This window comes from Osmerus mordax, chromosome 23 (assembly GCF_038355195.1).
Source record: "Osmerus mordax isolate fOsmMor3 chromosome 23, fOsmMor3.pri, whole genome shotgun sequence".
Classification (NCBI taxonomy): Eukaryota; Metazoa; Chordata; class Actinopteri; order Osmeriformes; family Osmeridae; genus Osmerus; species Osmerus mordax.
The window spans coordinates 8,021,938-8,042,323 of record NC_090072.1 but is presented as its reverse complement, the minus strand read 5'-3'; the positions used below and the strand labels follow the sequence as shown (position 1 = coordinate 8,042,323).

Sequence of the window (20,386 nt, the reverse complement as noted above, 5' to 3'; positions counted from 1 at the left end):
GTGAAGATGAGAGATGTCACAAATACAGAATATAGAAAGAGGATGTTGGGTTAAACTAAACCATATAACGTAATATAAATGGCCTGCAGATATACAGATCCACGGTCAATCATCAGATCCTGCTCACTAGACTTTCTGAGATGGGCATCTCTGGTACTGCACTTCAGTGGATCTCATCCTACCTGTTGGGAAGATCCTACCAGGTCTCCAGGGGAGGTAAAGTGTCAGGGCCCCGCCAGCTCTCCACTGGTGTCACAGGGCTCTGTACTTGGACCCCTCCTCTTCTCCCTGTACCCCACCTCACTTGGACCGATCATCACCTCCCATGGCTTCTCCTACCACTACTAAGCTGACGACATGCAGCTGTACCTGTCGTTCACCCCGACTGATCCGGGATCTCAGCTAGAATCGAGGCCTGCCTCACAGACATCTCCGCCTGGATGACAAAGCACCACCTCCAGCTGAACCTCGCCAAAACAAAACTTCTCATCATCCCGGCCAAACCCTCCATCCCCCACGATCTCTCAATCACCCTGGGATCTGCGACGTTGACCCCTTCATCCTCTACCAGGAACCTCGGGGTTACCCTCACGGCCCACATTGCTGCAGTCTCCCAGTCGTGTAGATTCACCCTCTACAACGTCCGGAAGACCAGGAGATACTTGGACTACTGCAACTCGTTTTTCGCCCCTCTCCAGAAGATTCAGAAAGCAGCAGCCTGCCTGATCTTTAACCTACCCAGACGCTCCCATGTTACCCCGCTCTTCATCTCCCTCCATTGGCTACCCATCACGGCCTGTATCAGATTCAAGACCCTGGTACTGACTTTCCGAGCGGTGAACGAGACTGCACCTGACTACATCCAGTCTCTCGTCGAGCCTTACACCCCCACCCGCCACCTACGGTCTTTTTCTGACAACCGTCTGGTGGTCCCACCTCTCAAGAGCGCCCGCTCCCGACCCAAGCTCTTTTCCTGCTTGCTTTCCTCCAGGTACACTCTAGCACTTTTGAGGATCATGTTGTTTAAATGTAATTTGTTTAACGACTTGTCTTCTGGTTCTACCCATTGGCACTTATTTGCTTTTCACAATGTATGCTTCATGTTTTGGCTCCCCGCAATGTTTTTTATGAACTCATTGTTTATGATCATTGACCTATGCACTTTTTGTAAAGCTCTTCTTGTAAGTCGCTTTGGATAAAAGTGTCTGCTAAATGAATACATGTAAATATAATTCTGTGTATTCTGTGCCAGAATTAAATTTAGAATTAAATTAAATTCTGTGCCAGAATTAAATTTAATTCTGGCACTTTTCATGGTGGACAGTTGGGCTGTTAATGGATTCAGTGTCTAACACAAAAAAGAGACAGAAAACCAATTTGGGTTTATCACATTTTTATCATGTATGGTCATGAGTGGAGAGCGCCAGTAACGCAGCTATACCGAGTTCACATCTTTAAAAAAACTCAAACTTAAAAAAGGAAAAGTTGCACTGAGTGTTACAATACCTTAGAAATTAAGCCATCTAAAAATCAAGTACATTAACAACAACCATAATCATAATAGCAATCAATCAAAATAATAAATGTTACCATTGAAAGCAGAGACAGAGGGGGAAATGATTGTTCAGTCTGAATTCTATTCCATTCCAGTTAGATGTCAAACATTACCATTTCACCACATCAATAAAAATTATATATTATTTTGCCAACTGGAATTTATCCTCTAACATAACATACAAACTATCTTTTTCCCATATCTTTAGAATGGCAATTATTAATGGCCCAATTCAAACCACGTTTAATGTGACATCAGAAAATGCATAATGAAAGCGCTACCAAAACTGACCACTTGACCAATCAACTTCAAGTCCTTGCAGAAGAATCCTGTAGGAAGATAAAATTCAGACTGTAGAAGACTAATAAAGAGGTAGGGGGGGGGGGGGAGGGTGTAAAAGTGCATCTGACATATTTGCTCTGGGAACTCTAGGCTGCTGAGCTGGATTAAGTATTTAGATGGAGACAGGGTGGAGGATTTGGGTGTGAAAGGGGGTTTGTGTGGGAAGGGGGTTTAGATTTCTATTTGGCGGTCCCCATAGACGCTCTCATCACTGTAGGCGATATAGAGGAAGAAATCTTCTTCGTGGTGCTCCTGGAAAAAAGACAAGGATAAAAAATTGGTTTGGTATTGAAACAAGGCAAAGAAAAGAGCGTCAACTTATGAACGTCTGCTAAATTAATAAAAATGTAAATGTATAAAACTATAAGTGAGTGAGTCTTACTTGGTATAACAGGCCCATAGTTGCGGAGGTGGGGGGAATTACATTGTTAACAAAGAAAAAGAGGGCATCCTCAGCTCGCAGGTGGATTCGTTTCCGGATGAGGAAGTAAAACTGGCCAACTATATAGAGACAGACAGTATTTTATTGAAATAATAGACTGTGATTGTCATTTTTAACTTGAGGAACACTTGTTTTTTGTAATACCTGTCAAGTCGGAGGGAACAAGGTATTTCTTCTTGTCCAGATCTCCTATCCTTGCTTTGGGAGCCTTTTCCACAATTACCTAAGCGTAAAGAAGCAAAAAAAAGTATATATATATATATTTGTATTCAGATTATTCTTGCAACTGCATCTTATTTATTAGTATGAATACTTATTTATTCACTAATCATTTATTCAGCACATACCAACTCATGAGGGGGGCCTGTTAGTACAAATTCTACAAAGGCTAAACAAATAATGTCCCAATTAATTTATACATTACCAAGACCAATGATATCAAAGACAAACTGGTTAAGGATGAAGAAAGGCTAAAAGGAAATATGAATAATGTGCTCTAGTCAAGGCCTTGTGTTTACATTTGACATTATGTAGGCTTGGGCTTCTGAATCTATTTCTGTAGCTATGTTGGTTTCAACATAGCTACAAACCAACATTGGTTTTTGGATTCAGTCAGTTACCTATTGTTTACAGAGTCTACAAAACGACGTACAAAACGTCATAAAAAGGTTGGTTCACCCAACAATTTAAATTAAGAAAGTTGCATAAATTACAGACATTCTGACTTTTGCTTTAAAGTGGAAGGGGGAGGGGATCTATTGCAGGGCGGTGTAAACAATCCATCTAGGCTAAATACATAGGTTAAGTCTATGCGTAAACAAACAGATAGCTAAATGGGCTACATGTACTTGACAACACTATTTAAGGCTCAAGTATTTGGAATGTTTCCGCACAGTCGAATCTCTTTTCGAATTATTCCTTTAGTTTAAGACTTTTGGGCCTGCATATGATTTAGGCTACTTCAAGGAAATCGACACGACAGCTTGCTGCTTGACTAGCTTAGCGACTGTAGTAGCTCAAAACCCGTTTGTTAGTCTACCTTCTCAGCCATCCCATCCACATTTGCCTAACACTAGATTGTTGAACTCAGTACTTTGTTTGGTACAATTGTTATCCTATCATTCAATGTATTTATCTGATCAGTCTTGTTTTTTTCAAACGCTGTATCAGTTCCTGTTTACAGCTGATAGCTGGGCCTCGGATGCAACTGGCCGCCATGATAATGAAATGCCACTCGTGTTTGCTATCTCAGCTGAGTGAGTGTTTAGTCATAGCTATCGAACATACAATGTAGTTAACAATCAAATCAATAATAATTTCCCTTACACCGACAAGACAAGTAAGAATACGATTACACAACGATCCTAGCTAACACTGTTAAGCTACCTAGCTAGGAACTACACTTAGCTTAAGTAGCTACAATACTGTACAGTAGAGCTACTAGTAGTCACCAAAAGAGAGCAACTTACAGGGACCCTGTCAGGATACTTCTTTCTAATTTTCTCGCCCTCGGACCGTCTCTTTTCAAATGGATGCTCCTCTTTGTACTGGAACTTCATTGTCAAAGAAATGACAGGCTGTAAGTAGGTTGATATTAGATGTCTGGTCGAGATTTCTCAATTTGTAACACTACAGTACGACACGGCGATGACAACACGACAGTCTTTTGCTAGCTTGTTTGGTGGCTGCGGGCTCTGTTATTTTTCAGTGCGAATGCGGCGGAGGGATACAATAACAACGTCTGACGTACGTAAGATCGCTGCGTTGAATTCACAAAGCATTTGCGCTCCATTCAATAATCGGGATGTGTTAACGCAAACGCCATTATTGTTATTGAATAAAAACTTTTCCATTGTATTTTACAGCTAAATGTTTTTTTTCCTCAAGTTAAAAAGTCTTTATGGAACTACTTTATTTTTAACCAGACACTTTTTATGCGAAATAATTCCACCAGATAGGTTGTGGTACGGTATGTGTCCTTGTCATATGACCCGTACGCTGCTGCAGTTGAGAGTTGACGTGATGTTAGTTGCAAGAATGTCGTAATATCAGAGGATAGTTCGACGTGTCATGGGAAATGTTTTCTTGATGTCTAAAATGTAATGTATTCCTAGGCTACTAACAGAAAAATCTGAATCCTGTTTTCAAATACACTAGATTATATTCACAGGCAGTGTGCGTGAACGGTTACACAACAGTGGTAATTTGCGATTCATCTCCAGATTTCACCACATGCGTTCTGCTGCATTGCCTGGGTTTCACTCAGTGTTTGAATAACATTGTCATTATCACCCTTCTATTGCACGCCATCATTTTTAGTTTCACATTGGTAATGTGAAACAAGGTCTGATTTTCGATATAGTTGTCACACCATATTAATATCTTCACATTTGATGATGTGAGCAGTGGGCATGACTGAGTACCATAGAGAGACTGAAAACAGCTGGAGACTGGTAGATACTGACAAGTGTTTTATTAGAAACACAGATCTGGAGACTGACCTGATAAGCTGTTTTGAGCCCTGGACTAGACAGAAATGGTTCAAGTGCCATTTAATAGATGTTGGTCGGACAGTGAAACCAGTAAGGGTAGCAGATCTGAATAACAGATGCTCGTTTTGCATCAAATACAAAACCATCCACAAAATGATAAGAAATTAAGTGCATGTCCTTATCTTTCAAAAGCCGGATGGTATCAATTGGTAGAAAGGGAAAGCAAAATGTTCAGACTAGGTCATAGGATTGTACATCATAGTAGTAATTCAAGGAGGGCAGGTTCAAAGCCCAAAGGTCTTGAACAATTATTTCCTTTCACAACTGTTCCAAGTTCTGTTTCATGTCTTTGTATTATTGTGTACCGTGAGGAGTTTTGGAGGGGAAAAAGATGAGATTGGTTATGGATGATTTTCATTTTATGAAGAAAAAGTCTGACCTGCTTTTGACCTAATTCAGAGATGTTTTGTGTTAGGTATTTAGCCAGCAAATCCTTGTTGCATACAATTAACCAAAGTACAATGTACAAACACACAGGTCCTAAAACAGGCCTGGGATTGAAAATCGATCACACCCTCACTCATATTTTGCTTTAGCTGCTCGTGGCTATGTCAAGTGAGGTTCAGTCTGGTATCAAGTTATCTAATAAGAGATGAGAATAGATTGCAGTCTCCATTGAAGTGCAGTGTCGAGGGTAGTAAACGTAAGGATTAATGATGGAAACTTGTCTTCATTGCTTTGCTGTCCCTTCTCAGGTTTTTCTCTTCACGTCAAAAAGTTTAAAAAGACCCAACGAACACGTGCATACTCCTCGCTCACAGACTCATGGACACGGACGCAGCCCCGGGCGCTCTAGGTCAGGTCAGGAGCTGTAAGGCAGAGACCATCCATTGTGTTTTAAGAAAAAAAAAAAAAAATTGAAATCAAGAAGCAGGACAAAGCTTGCGTCCCCTCTTTCCCAGTCATTTCCTGGGGCAGTCCTGTTTTGCTGTCCCACCGCATGCCCCTCTCTCAGGTGTCCCTTCGGAGAGGGACTCACAGAGAGGGAGACAGATGCCCGTGAGGAAGGGGAGGAAGGATAAAAAAAAAAAAAAAAGGGCCAATCGATAAGCCCCCTCCCGCATCCTCAAATTCTGAATCCAGCCAATCACCAGAGCCGGTGCTGGTGGAGGTTTCGACTGAGGACGGAGCGGATGTCAGCGGTAAACCTGAACAAGAGCAGAAGAGTGACGAGTTAGAAAGGGAAAGAGTGGTGAAGAGGAATAAGTGACGTTATGGAGTAAAAAAGTACTTTTCCCCAGGGGGAAATTGCACTGTTAGACACATTTACAGACTCAATACAATTATAAAATAAAATAATAATAAGAGTATGCACTGTCAACATGACCCGATGGACAGATTAAACCATCATCCAAAGAAGCGTCATGCTTTGGTGTGACAGTAACTTGGAGTGGCTTACCTTAGTGCATCGAGCATAGGCAGCAAGTTAAGAAGTGCAGTGTCACTAGGGTCGCTGAACCATGACTTTATGGGTATTGCATTGTCTATAAAACAAGCGAGCAAAAACACAAACACATAAAGACACAGCCAGCAAAAACACACGACTTGTGTGATATTCAAGACGTGAAGTGATCTCTCATGCAACAAGTGATCTAATGTGCCATTCTTTTATGTACAATACAATCTATGTGTTGTTTGGAAGCGAGTGGTAACATTTCGATTACCCCGGCTTCCCGCCTTCTACATAGGCTGGCAGTAGTCTGTTTGAACTAAAGGGTGTAGATTGTTTACACACAAAATGAATGTATAGACATAAGAAAGCTGTTTCACACCCCTCGCTAACTTACACTTGTTTGATTGCAACTGTATGGACTTTAATGTTCTATACCAACCAGGTGTACTGCGTGTGCATGTTTTGGGGGGGGTCATCTCACCTGGATGGCTCCGGTAGGCACCAGGTGAGTTATCCAGGATAACAATACTGGCCAGGTCTTCGTGTACGACGGATAAGTCTTTAATGTAACTGCCTAAATCCAGTGTGCAATGCTACAAGAAACGAAGAAAGGTGACTCAGTTTGTTGTTATATTGCAGCATGATACATCCCAACAGCAGCAGCAGCCTCCACACCTCAAAGACCCAGACCGACGCACCGCTGTCCATTATCCACAAGGTCACTGGCGCTAATTTAGCTTTTTAACACAAAAGACGAGGAGAACGCTCCGGAACAGCGGTTTCTCCGTAGGGAGAAGGAGGGCCGTCTTACCTGTCTATAGTATCTGCGTTTCAGGATGTTCCTATTGTTGTCCAGTTTGTCTGCCACAGCCGAGCCATATATCTCCATACTGGCAGTAAACACCACCAGCTCGTACCACTGGCTAACCTGGGGGTACCAAGTTTCACAGATGGAGGAACACGGGAGGGTCAACAATACCTTATAGAATTTAGTTGGAAAACCAATTATATTCAGTTTAGTTTATTCTTAGCAAAGAGAATGTATGACTTAACTTATTAACTCATAGGAGCTCTTAGGTTAACTACAAGAGAAGGCAAAGGAATTCGGAAATTACCACTTCTAAAAAGAAGTCGACGTGCGGTCTTTTGTGTACGAAGAATCGGACTGGATGCTTGTCAATGACTACCTGCGAATCATATGGAGAAAAAAACGATTTTTAGGAGAGAAATAAATACCTACACATCCTTGTGCCACTGTATGTGTGTGGGGGTGTGTACCTTGAGGATAAAGTCTGGCGGTGTGCCTGGTCTCACAGTAGGTCTGAGGACCCCATCGTGGTGAGAGTGGATCAACGTCTCATCCAGATCCAGCACCAGAATCTTCCTCTTCACAGCATCTGGAGAGAATGTGAAGAGTCCACACAAACAAAACGACAGCAACACAACTATTACATTTATCGACCACATAATTTCTAAACTGGTCTTGCCAGTCTCATATGGAATCTTGGCCTGGACAAGTCCTCAGCACTCATATCAAAAGCACTTAAGACAATCAAATATTAAAGTATCCTCTTGGTTGTGCAGGATGCAGTCAAACCAGTCTTGATTCCATTCTAGCCTCTAGCATTATAACCTCCCTCGCCACAGGTTCGATCACGTGCTTCAACAAGCTTTAACAACAGAAGACGTGAAATACCGTACCGCTAACAGATTTGGCAACCAGCCAATTGCTGATTAAAAAAACATTATTTTTAATCAAGGGAAAGTCTCTCTGATTAAAGAAGCAATAATATACTTTCCCTTCAAGATGCGAAAAAAAGATTCACCAATTAATCACAAGTTAATTCCAGGCCTTTTAAAATATTTTAACGCGGTCTGTACTGTAACAGACCTCTCAACACATGCACTGAAAACACCCACTTATGCCTTTCTATATCCTCCATCATCCATTATCTGGTCTGTCAAAAAGGGATGAATGCACATTAAATATGCAAAAGTCTTCACAGGCTGACGGCTGGAGATAGTTGAGGGTTAAAAGGTTAAAGTGATTTTTCCAGGGTCTGTCTGTGCACACATTTCCTGGCGAAGGGGGTTCAAGGGAGGTGAGACGGAGTGACAGAACGGTACTCACCGAGTCTGTTTCTGGAGATGGGGGACAGGGGTAAAGTGTCGTACCGCACCGTCTGGTACTGGATTATCTGAAAGAGGAAATGACAGGCATTGAAAGGTCAGGTGGAGTGGGTGTCACTTGAGAGTTTATAAGATGAATACAAAGTACAGTAGATAAAACCATACACTTCATGTTACAGGTTGAAAGTTGAACTTCCAAAAAAAGCACATTTCACGGTACCCTGCCATATAGGCTTAGGTGCAATGAGGTCTGACAGGCCCCAACTGAATCCATTCACAGCTCCCTATATGGAATGCATAACTGGGAAAAGTGATGCCCTAGGGAATGGGTATGTCTCTGTAACTTTGGCGACGTCATACTTCACAACTTCTCCAATGTTGCACAGGGGCCGACTTTAAAACAAGCCATTTTTAAACTCCTTCAAAAGAATATGCCATAGAGTGACCTTTCCGTGTTTGCTGTACTGTACACATGCAACGTTTCCCTCGCAGAGGAGTTCAAAGGGGAGGGCGCTAGTCCAGACTATTGAGATCCAGCCACTGCTCCTAGCTTCCCTTCTTTCCTCTGGGGTACTTGACACTACAGGGTGGACACACTCCTCTGCTGTACTGTCCTCAAGCTCTGTTCTTCCTAAGGGCTATTTATAGGACACCCAGCTGTCTGCCAGTGTCAATGGAATAGGGGCCTAGTGAAAAGAGACACTCGCAGCAGGGTGACTTTGACGTCTCCTGGCCAGGGTTGTTTTGTCCCAACCCTTCCAACAGGGCCCCCTCTCTGGCTAGGCAGAGTGGGCCCGGGAAAAAGCAGTTTAGAAATGGCTGCTGGGATGAAAACAAGTGGTGGGGACAAGGGAGGCGGGGGAAGAAACAGGCCTAGGTGTAGTGTGTGCACCTGAGTTCACCTGCTACCCTCCTCTCTCCTCTTCGTCCAGGCTATCAGTTGTGTCCTGGGAGATTATGCATCGTTGTCACGAAGATTATGATGCAACGGGCTTACCATATGTTTACTAGGGGCTGCATAGGTTGGTAAGAACTTGTAGCATATGTGATAGTTTCTTGTTCCCATCTAAGACAATTAACGACTGACAGCAGCACTGAAAGCAGCATGTCACATCAGAAAGTGTGGTTACTATATAGTCTACTGTCACATACGGCTGTATTTCTCAATTGGACAACTTATGTCCAATTGAGTCCAACCAAGACAGCCTGCACTTCTATTGACAAACCTGACATTCCAATGAATAGACCTAGGCCTCAAGGCACCTAAATCATTAGCACTGAACAAGTATTAAGCAATGCTGTAAAACTTTAAACACTTGAGCTAGCTCATGTGCGGGGCAGTGTGTTTTTGTGAGCTGAGGTACTAGTTTATGAGCGTGTGTGAGGGTGAGCTGGATACAGGGCATTCTCTGTGGAATGGTAATCCCTCAAACTTCAGCTTTTTTCTTTAAAAACTTCCCCTTTTACCCCTGCTTACTACAAAATGTACAGAAACCACCACTGACAACATGAGCCCAAATTCAATTTTCGTGTGGAATGGGTGTGTGTAGCCTTACTAAGACATGACATGTTACTAAGATATGTGGTTGTCTTATGCAGAACGTATGATTTGAACAACTACTCAGATGTACAACTATTTAGTTGCCTTCCTGCTCACAACACGTTAAGAAACAGTGCGTTTTCTCCCTGCAGTGCCCTGTAAGGCTTCCCAAAAAGAGTAGGCAACCATGATCCGACAGTCTGATTGTCAGTCAGATCAGTTTTTCCCTCTAGGCCATATGTGACACCAAAACTTTCAAGTAATTGACCACGTGGCTACTAGGATGATGGTTGTGTCGTTTTTTTGTGTTTTTTTACGGACAGATATGATCACCAATAAATTCACAAGATGAATACAATACAAAGGTGTTGACAAACTGCTAGTTGTCATTCAATGATAATTCTCACCGTACGAAGGTGCTTCCTGAGAATATACAAGATGAAGCCCCATATTCTGGACGATACTCCAAGTAAAGTGCGGATGCCAAGTAGACACTGTCGGGTCTTCAGCATTACGACGACCACTCAAGAATCCAGACTCGGGAACAATGCTATGCCGAAATGACAGACTAGTCCTGACAGCCAAATTGGCCAATGTGATTCAAGCCGTTAAATAATGTCAATTTTTTCCTCATTCGCTTTCCTATCAAAGAATCGAACACAATCTAATTTAGTCGAGACGAAGCAAACATGCGAGTGGCTACCTCTGCACGCTTGCTACACAAACTCATAGATAAAAACGCATCGTGGTTGTAAAGTTGACTATTTGTTCAAATTAAAAAAACGAAACACCTAAACGTGGGTATTCCTGCACGACGACTGCTAGTATTACTAGTCGGAGTCCACCACGCAGCTCGCTAGCTGATATGTTGACCACCTTGAACCTTTAAGAAAAATTGGCCAAAACTTTCGTGCTTCCCGGCGTCAAGTCACTAAATGGTCTTCTTCTCTTTGTGTCGTTTCAATTCAGAGCATCTACGGGGAAACACTTAAAGTCAAACAGTCCACGTTAAAACTCTTTGTAGTTTACAGCAAATCCGGAATAGAACAGCGAGCCGCCATCACCGCCTTTCCGTCACTTCCGCGGCTTCTTGCCTCAACCCGATTCGAACCTGGTGGTTGCGCGCAGCACGCTCCCGTGGAAGGCAAATAAACTAAAGTGGACGAGCACAGCAAATATATATTTAATATTCATTCAAAGTAAAAGGCTACACGAGAGACCTAAAATATTTTAATGTACATAGTTGATGAGCGATTCTCTGATTTAGCGATTCGCTTTACTGCTCTCATCCGCCTCGTTTTATGAGCCGTTCAGTGTGTTCTAAAACTTACAGTGGTTTCAGGCAAGTTTTCACTCACTCATTGATTTGTAAACACTTTTACTTGCTTTTGTGCTTTTGTTGGCACACAGGACTGATGCCCTTAAGGGTCTCTGATGACATAGGAAAATTCGGATCATGGTGTTTCAGACGAGATTACAGAAATTGACCACCGCTCAATTCATCGTGTTCATAAAAACATAAATGAAGCATGAATGCAAATGTATCCAGGTCATAAAGACAAAAATGAAACATCCAACGAAATACTCATGACTCAAACTCACTCCAGTGGTTGCTGACAGAAACTGCACAAGCATGTGTCTGATTTACAAATTGTGTGAGAATTCCTTTTTTATATATATATTTATGCAACATCCACAAGGAGACAAACAAAACAGTGTTTTATTTGAATAAAGGCTTATTGTGTTCAGCCTTCAGCTGCTCTTCATTTACCAGGAGACAGATCTTATGACAAGCTTTCATTCAGCCAAGGTATACAACCATTTGCATCGACAGCGCATACCAATTTTCTTTGACTCTGTACATCTCTGTTCATCATATCTTAAAGCATTGAGTATAGGCCTACTTGTCAAATGTGTAAAAAAAATAAAAATTATAAAGCACTCCAACTGCAGTCTGCTTGCACTATTAGCAACGCTAGCAGTGCTCTTGCATTCTGAATTCATAGACACAAACATTTTATGTAAATGCCATGAGAAAATGTTTCTGCCTAGCCTCTGGTCTGTGATTCAGGGTTCTCCAGAATATCACATATCCGAGGTCCCATTAGCTGTGTTTAGAAAAGACTCCTGCTTTAGTGGGGTTTCCTGGCCTATACATCCAGGTCGTCATCAGGATCCTCCTGGTCAAAGTCATCGTTGGCGTCAGGCTCGTACACGATGCGCCCTGAGCCAGGGCCAGAGTGGAGCAGAGCCGACTTCCTGGGATAGAGGAGGGGGAATAACAATTTAGACAAAACTTTTACAATTATTACAAATATTTAAGGTACAGTAGGAAGCCACCCATATATATATATATTTATATATAAATGAATCTCACTTGTCTTTACTGAAAACAAAGGGGAGCGACAGTTTTTCTTTAGCTTGGCGCTCCTTCTCAGACAGACGGAGGTTGAAAGTCAAGTTGGCTGTTGGATCTGTCTATGGATGCAACAAAAGAAATCCCCACGGTTAAACTTTCTCATTACGAGTAATGGAATTGCAATGCCTAGACAAAAAACAGCTGTCATACCTCAGTTTCCACTGTGTCCATCTGTTTGGCTCCTGAAGGGCTGGGCTTGCCATGTACTGTGACTGTTAAGTCTTCTTTGATGCTAAAGATCTCCTCCTATAGGCAGACACAACTGATTACATTTACATTTAGTCATTTAGCAGACGCTCTTATCCAGAGCGACTTACAGTAAGTACAAGGACATTCTCCCCAAGGCAAATAGGGTGAAGTGCCTTGCCCAAGGACACAACGTCATTTTTCACGGCCGGGAGTCGAACCGGCAACCTTCTGATTAATAGCCCAACTCTCTAACTTCTCAGCCATCTGACCCCCTATTATCATTGACAATAGTAAATTAATACATGTAAGACCTGTGTGTCAATCAGAAACCCTTACAGCTTGCAAAATCTTTCCAGATTTTGAGCGTCTTGTTATTTTGGCAACAGTCCCCTGATCCCTGGGCCCAGGTGCTACTGTGATGACTGAGGTAGCCAAGTGGCATACACTTCCCACAGTGCCATGCTGGTGCAGGTCTGCATGCAGCAGGCCAATGATAGTTCTCACAGCTCCACCTAAGGACACAAACAGTAAAAATACAGTAAAATTGTTAAAAGCGGTAGCGTTTTAATGGCACTGATGTCACAGGCATTGATGTGTAACAAACTTGAATGTGATTGTCTACTACAGCACATAAACAGCAGGTGAATCCTCTTAAGCAAGTTAGTGCTGCAGCAGGTGATCTTCAAACCGTCACGAACAAACCTTTCTTAAGTTGATGGAGAGTCTGACAGATGACAGTGGGATTGAGATGCCTCAAAATCCACGTCAAAGAGTCAATGACGAGTGTCAATCCTTTGTTATTGGGTGTTTGCTTAAGACAAGTGCTGATATCGTCTGTGGTAAACTGGTGGATGGTGAAACGTGGGTTTTCGGTCCAGCCGAGGGGGTCAGTATATGCATCATGAAAGTGTACCCTACATTTACAATGACAAACACATCAAAAATTATCAACTGCCCCAATGTATTGTTTTAGTAGTATCAGACAAAATGTATGTCAAAGTCACCTTTGAATGGATGATCTGTCTAATCCATCTTTGAGTTCCTGCTCACTGACCTCGAAACCCAGCACGTGGACAACTTCCTCCCTAAATAGAATGATGTTTTATTTTTGATTTGTGCTTTAAGCATGGCATGGTTCTTAACTTCTATATTAGAAATCTACTGACGACAACACATTACCTATTCAGTGCTGCATTAATGTAGCTTTTGAGGAGATGTCGACCAGAGTAATTCACCGAATCTGTAAATTGGAAAAGATAAAATAAACGGTTATTTCACAAATGACATCAGTTTCACCGCTGTTGCCCACCTTTTAAACTGTGGTTGCAATCTGCCATCAAATCAAAAGAAGAAGAACGGAACAGTGTTGGCGATGACGAAAATATCAACTTGTAATGTAATGCAGTAAGATGCAGACACAAATACATCATGTATTACATAGCTGGCATCGTAAACAACTATGAAGCAAATTGACATGCATAGTGTACCTTTTATAATAATCAATCCTCCTGCCTCGGCTCCTTGTAATGATTCGAGCAACATGATGGATTCTAAAAACATGAGCTAAAAATCTCAAGCTAACTTTACCAATACTGCTGCAACCGCGTGCAGTTTGTTAGTCTCTTCATTTCGGATATGCAACCACAAGTGTAAACCATGAAACCCGACAACTCAAAAAGAAACGTTACAATAAACAAAGTCCATGTTGGAGTTATGAGTGATCAAAAGGATGGTTTCCATGGAATGCCAAATTCAGATTTTGTGTTTTGTTTTCAAGCTAGCTGGCTAGCACCATATATATATCTATGGCTAGCACTAGCTACTTCTACATTCGGATGCGGAAATTAAAACTACATATCCCATGTAGTTGAATGGCTCTTGACATAGGCAATGTAGTTTATCACGGTGGATCCGAGTAGATAAACGCCCCTGATTAAACTACAATACCCAGAAGAGCTCAAGTTACTGTCATTGCGTTGTGGCAACCACAAGGGGTTCTGCAATCAGTTGACATCCTGATGGCTTGAGTGAGGGCGCGCAAGGGACGACACGGAGACGTATTTTTAGTCCAACTCTATTCGGTTGTTGCCTCTGTTGTGGGGAAAAACGTTAAACTTCGGCTAATTCGTCGACCCAACGCTATTTGACGCAACTTTAAAAAAAATCTACGAATTGTAGTTATGCTCTGCGTACTACGCTTCTTACTTTTACTACCAAACTAGTTTAATTGCAGGATTATTTATGCAATAGCTGCTGTGACGAAGAAATTAGCTCGCTAGCCAGCTAATCTTGTCCTCGACTCGGATTGCCACAACGTCAACGGCTATCTTGCAGCAACTGGGACGCACAACCAGGAGAAACAACACACGGAAAATATACTGTTTCTCGGACTGAATTCTTATTTGAAGAGTTGTTTAGAGTCCTTCGTCCACGGCTGGTGCTGCTCAGAGTAGCAGTCAAGCCGGGTGGAAGAGCAGTCTGCGGCGGATGGTAGCTACTTAGGCTACTAGCCACAAGGCCTTGTTGCTGAGGCGACAATGCTTGAAATAATGTCTGAGCACCAAGGTATGTAGACACTGCCTAACTGGATAGCTACATTTGTTTGTCAACTAGGCTAGTTATGAAAGTGTCATTTTAATCCTTTGTTTAATAGGATTTGTTACATACAATGTGATCTTCATCGAGTTTTAGAAATCTGGTCTGTCGATGATAAGTTGTCGACTGGGGCTTGTGCTAGTATTGGGGCTAGGCTAGCTAAACAGTAGCTACTGTAGAGGCTATATCGCAGCACTGAAGTTAGTTGGTTATGCTATCTGATAGCAGTAGCACCTCATTGCGGCAACTACCGCGCTAGACTAGCTAGGTTAGCAAGTTAAAACGCATGACGGCGATGATGTAGCTATAGTTTAGGTTAACCTTGTTTGTGTCTGGAATTTTTTTATTCAAATACTCCAGTACAGTACAGCAGTATGAGGCACCACATTTATTAATGAACTAGTAAAGCATTAACGACGCTGTACTGTACAGTATCTGGCAAGATAGAAAATGCGAGCTAGGTTGCTAACAAGCTCTACTACTAACGTTAATGGTAGATAAGTCCCACGCTTCTACTTAAGTATCCACTATGAAGTATCTAAACGTCTGCCCTGTCCATATAAAATGCGAATCTTCGACAGATTATAAGCGTCTGTAGTGAAAAGATTAACATCTGAGTTGGGCTCGCTTGCTAACGCTACTTTTACGTAATAGAAATAATTCACGTTGCGTTGGGTTTGCAGTTCTGCTGATGGTAGCTATACATGGATAGCCTATTTACCTTGAACTTCTGATAGCTTACGGATAAGCACTTGTCCAGCTAGAGCCAAATGTCAAACTTTTCTGCACAGAATGGATTGGATTGTTGGCGTCGAGCTTGCTAGCTACTAGTAGAGGTACTGGAGAATCATTGTTTGTGCGCCATTATTTGGACAACGCTAGTTAAGGCTAGCTAGGTCCTGTACTGTAGCTAAGAAAACCTATCCGCTGAAACCTACTACTATTATACTACTAGCTTACGTAGTAGTTTGCTAACTGGCTAGCTACGCTTTGCACCAGAGTTTACGATAAACGCGTATGCTAACGTTAATAATAGCCGCTGTTGGGATTTGTATTTTACTCTCGTGTAGTAGCTAGTTAGCCCGATTCAATTGTTTATTAATGTTTAGAATACTTTACCACTTTTGTCACTTGCTGGTGTATTGCTAATGTTGGTTACATTGGCTTTTACGTTTACACCAGACACAAGAAAAAACATTACCATAAGCCATTCCCGGCCAGTCAGTAGACTACTAGTAACGATAGCTAGCGTCAACTACGGTGTGGGTCTGACAACGTTACCCGCTAATAATCACCTACCGTAACACATCTAGTTTGTAAAGAAATTTCATTTTTTTGTAAAAATTTACATTATTTTGTGGAAACTCACAATCTTCTCTCCCCTCCACAGATTCGTTATTGAAGTGCAAAACTGAGCCTCTGGTGAGTACACTTCCGGTGTAGAGATCTTGTTCTTCATATAACCCCTTTTGAGCGTCAGTGCACTGGCAAGAGTTTGACATATGTGTACTTGCCTTAAAGCTTAATGTCATTTCTACCTTCAGCCTCCAGAGAGGAGAAAGAGGACTGTTGAAGACTTTAACAAGTTCTGCAACTTTGTATTGGCATATGCAGGATATATCCCCAGTCCCAAAGAGGTAGGCTGTTTACACACTCTCCTGTTTACCAAGATGTCACATAGAATCAATGTCTTAATGCTATTTCAAACGCTGTAATGTAACAAATTGAATGTGTTTTTACCCCCTTGTAGGAAAACTCATGGTCTCCGGCATCTTCCAGCTCGCCGCACAGTTCAGGGGCATCAGCAGAAGGCGGGGGTGGTTGCAGCGGAGGAGGAGGCAGCTCGATCGGGGCCAGCTGGGGTGATGGGGGCTCCGACCTGCACACCATCCACACGTTTGTTCACAAGGCTCGTGCCAACAAGGGCAAGGGCATGCGCCGCATGCATTCGGACAGCACCCTCCTGGACAAGATGCGCCTCAAAGACTCCCTGTACGAAAGCCAGGCCAGCAGCAAGGCTGAGCGCAAAAAAGACAAAAAAATGAAAAAGTTGTCCATGGGCTCGGCCGTGTCGATGGCTGGGGGCGAGAGCGGGAGTAGTGGAGGGGAGAAAAGGGCTCGCATCAAACGCAGCAAAAACCCCAAGCAGCCTAAAGCCCTGAAGAAGCTCAAGAGCTCGGCCACTCAAAGCGAGACAGACTCTGAGACGGGCCACATTCACGTCGGAGAGCGGTCGGTTCGGGAAGACCTCACTGGGCATGGCGTCTCCACGCAGGGCATGCAAGGGCTGGTCAAGATGCATGCAGAGGAGTCCACCAGGGAGGCAGAGATGAGCTCGAGTGAGGGGGAGACCTGGATCGCAGATGAAGATATCATGGTAGAGTCTGGTAAGTAACATCCTGCAAACGCAAAGTTTGACACTTTACTGTTTCACTGTCCACGGTTGTAAATTGGCACTTGCACTGTGCTGCCCAATATTTCTTTGTATATTATTTTTTCAAATGTTTTGCGATTTTATGAAGTGCACCAGTACATCTTGTTTTAATTTCCATCGAGGGGAACAATTGTGATGAACTCTTCTTCTTTTCAACACAGGTGATGATTCTTGGGACCTGATAACCTGTTACTGCGGGAAGCCATTTGCAGGAAGGCCAATGATTGAATGCAACCAGTGTGGCATATGGGTTCACCTGTCCTGCGCCAAGATCAAGAAGTCCAACGTTCCTGACATCTTTTACTGCCACAAGTGCAGGGACACACGACGGTCAGGGCACAAGAAAGACCCTTGAAGAGAGGGATGTGAAGGACGACCAGGCAGCCCTGCCCTCACACACATCCCTCTCAAATGACTTTCATCCTCTCTTCTCTTTGTCCTCCCAACACCCAAGTTCTGTACTGCGATGCCTACCACTGATAAAGCCTAAACTTTCACCTGGATGGCAACATTTAGTTATGCCAGTTTCTTTTGACAATCACAAGCATTCTCATTTACTCATGGTGTTCTGTCTCTTTCTGCCTCTGTGAAAACTGGCCGTGAAACATGAGAACAAAGTGAGACGGGTGATCTCCATATCAGTAAAACACAAATGTAATTGCCTCTCTTGCTCAGTATTCTTACTAAAATGAGACTGGCATACTGTTTACTGATTTGAAATGTCAACTTCACGGAAGTATCCACTCATAGCTTTCATGTTTTGTCCTACCAGAAAGTGCACGAGAAGTTTGAGAATTATTTATTTCAGCATCGATGGGCTTATCTTTGTCTGTCCAAGGAAAATTTAGTATTTTATAGTGTACATCAGATTTTGTGAAAGCCATCTCCTAAATGGTTATCAATGCCATGCTACTGCCACACCATGCATAGGTATAACTGTTTCCCCATCATTATTGTCAGAAAAGATTATGCGTTTTGTTTTTGTCCATACATTTCTTTATTAGTGCTAGATGGGCAGCTCTTGCGATTGTTTTTGTGGCAGTTGTCACAGAAGCTTGTTTTTGATTTCTTTTGTATTTGTTATTTGTCTTTTACTAGACACTCAGTTAGTCACTGAGTCTTAGTCCCTAGTAAGTCACTCGTAGGATCATTTTTTTCCGATTCAAACAAATGGCAGATCAAATCTGAATGTTGAATCAATTCCATGTGAACGCACACAGACAGCTGTGCTAGGATGGTGCACTTTTTCTTTTCTTTTAGGTGAGCCCATACCACCATCCTATTTTGGGGGGTGTAATTGGAGAGTAGAGTTGACAGTTTTTCCTCTTTCTGCTAAATGAATTTATAAGCATAAACTAACTACATTGGTGTCTGCAAGTTTGTGATGCAGCACTAATTGTGTCATTGTCAGGCTTATCTTACAATCCAGATTTCGGAGCCTGCTCACTTTGTTTTCATTGACTTTTTTGTGTGTTTTGTTGTTTTTCATTATTGAAAGTCTTTAAATTGAAGACTAGTTTCATTGTCGTTAGCTAAATTGTAAAAAAAATTATAAAATAAGGAAAAAAAATACATTCTGTTGGATAGCCCAGACTTTACCATGTAGAAGTGGCTCAAAGACTTGCATGAATGGTTGTACAATTTTATTATTTCTTTCATTTGTTTTATTTTTACTTTCAGCTTTCTGAAAAGCCAGACATGCTCCCAAATCAGAGAATGAACGTAACAGGATTGTCAGGATTGACTCTAAACAGAAGTTGGCTTTTTGTGTACAGAAAATAAGTAGATGCCACCGGAGTCATGGCATTCTTTTATGTTTGGTTGGTTTTACCTTCTCATCCTTTTTTTTTTTTTTTTGGGTGGCGGTGGAAGTAGTGTTATGTTTACTCCCCAAAAAGCAAATGCACTCTTGCCACCTCCCTCAATTATCTGTATATACCCTGTTCTTTGATGACTGTATATATGTGAAAGTGAAGAAAGAGAAAAATAGCCAAGCAAATGTTATATTTTCGGCATATGATATTGTTTTCTTTAACTGTAGCTTGAAAAATAAAAAATGTTCATTCTTGGGGACTGATGTATTGTTATTGAGTACATATATATATAAATAAATGAGAGAAAATAACAGGTCAAGCAAATATATATTTATTTTGTGTTTTAAGTACATCCTCTAGAGGGCGAAAGAGGATACATCTTGGTTGGTAAGCTGTTAAAATATCTATAAATACTGAAGTAATTTTGCAAGCTGTCAAAGGACCATTGTCCACATGTGAACAAAACAAACCATAAAAAGCAATCATGACAAGGGAGATTTGAGATGAACAAAGTTGTCAGCAGTTCTGGATAGCTTCTTCATTCCCAGTAGTCTTCACGTGCATCCTGAGGGGGATACACAGTCTAATTGACATTCTGACAGATACGTATGTTGATCGGGACTATGACCTTTCAATCACAGGGCTAAAAAGTAAGTGTGCACATGTGTAAGAAGTTGACCATTCAACCACAAGTTATCTCACCTTTCTACTCATGTAGCTGGACATGAGAGTGCTGCTGCCAATAGAATCCAAAGGAGACACCCTTTTTCTGAAGTTCAGAGAAGAGACGGAACAGATCTGTTACAGTTAACATTCCACTTTCGGGGCTGGATGTTGTGATTTCTAATTAATCTACGGTAATCCTGGTCAGGAGTCATGTAACAGATTTGTTCCTCTTTGCCTACCAATGTTTATATCTTATGTGTCTGTAAGAATAATCGTTCGCAATAATCGATCGCTACTTCATCAGGGCACTCCCCC

The 20,386-nt window shown here is 42.1% G+C and overlaps 4 protein-coding genes across 4 annotated transcripts; 1 reads left to right on the top strand and 3 right to left on the bottom strand.

The window, feature by feature from the left end:
* Positions 1 to 1,376: 1,376 nt before the first annotated feature.
* On the bottom strand, positions 1,377 to 4,041 carry LOC136967773 (gamma-aminobutyric acid receptor-associated protein). Its single transcript, XM_067261701.1, has 4 exons — positions 3,809 to 4,041; positions 2,484 to 2,562; positions 2,280 to 2,398; positions 1,377 to 2,149 (listed from the first exon to the last, which is right to left on the bottom strand). The coding sequence occupies exons 1-4, from the start codon at positions 3,896 to 3,898 to the stop codon at positions 2,069 to 2,071; spliced, it is 369 nt and encodes a 122-aa protein (XP_067117802.1). The 5' UTR covers positions 3,899 to 4,041; the 3' UTR covers positions 1,377 to 2,068.
* A 754-nt stretch (positions 4,042 to 4,795) lies between these two features.
* LOC136967586 (CTD nuclear envelope phosphatase 1A-like) lies at positions 4,796 to 11,016 on the bottom strand. The gene is made up of 8 exons (XM_067261429.1): positions 10,362 to 11,016; positions 8,416 to 8,482; positions 7,563 to 7,681; positions 7,400 to 7,471; positions 7,096 to 7,212; positions 6,766 to 6,877; positions 6,291 to 6,375; positions 4,796 to 6,039 (listed from the first exon to the last, which is right to left on the bottom strand). Exons 1-8 carry the CDS (start codon positions 10,464 to 10,466, stop codon positions 5,979 to 5,981), a joined length of 738 nt encoding a protein of 245 aa, XP_067117530.1. The 5' UTR covers positions 10,467 to 11,016; the 3' UTR covers positions 4,796 to 5,978.
* Positions 11,017 to 11,656: 640 nt separating this feature from the next.
* elp5 (elongator acetyltransferase complex subunit 5) lies at positions 11,657 to 14,373 on the bottom strand. The gene is made up of 8 exons (XM_067261538.1): positions 14,050 to 14,373; positions 13,742 to 13,802; positions 13,567 to 13,647; positions 13,265 to 13,476; positions 12,899 to 13,074; positions 12,524 to 12,619; positions 12,332 to 12,432; positions 11,657 to 12,213 (listed from the first exon to the last, which is right to left on the bottom strand). The coding sequence occupies exons 1-8, from the start codon at positions 14,120 to 14,122 to the stop codon at positions 12,105 to 12,107; spliced, it is 909 nt and encodes a 302-aa protein (XP_067117639.1). The 5' UTR covers positions 14,123 to 14,373; the 3' UTR covers positions 11,657 to 12,104.
* Positions 14,374 to 14,592: 219 nt separating this feature from the next.
* On the top strand, positions 14,593 to 19,716 carry phf23b (PHD finger protein 23b). Its single transcript, XM_067261537.1, has 5 exons — positions 14,593 to 15,127; positions 16,548 to 16,579; positions 16,702 to 16,794; positions 16,908 to 17,544; positions 17,753 to 19,716. Exons 1-5 carry the CDS (start codon positions 15,100 to 15,102, stop codon positions 17,944 to 17,946), a joined length of 984 nt encoding a protein of 327 aa, XP_067117638.1. The 5' UTR covers positions 14,593 to 15,099; the 3' UTR covers positions 17,947 to 19,716.
* The last annotated feature ends 670 nt before the right edge of the window (positions 19,717 to 20,386 follow it).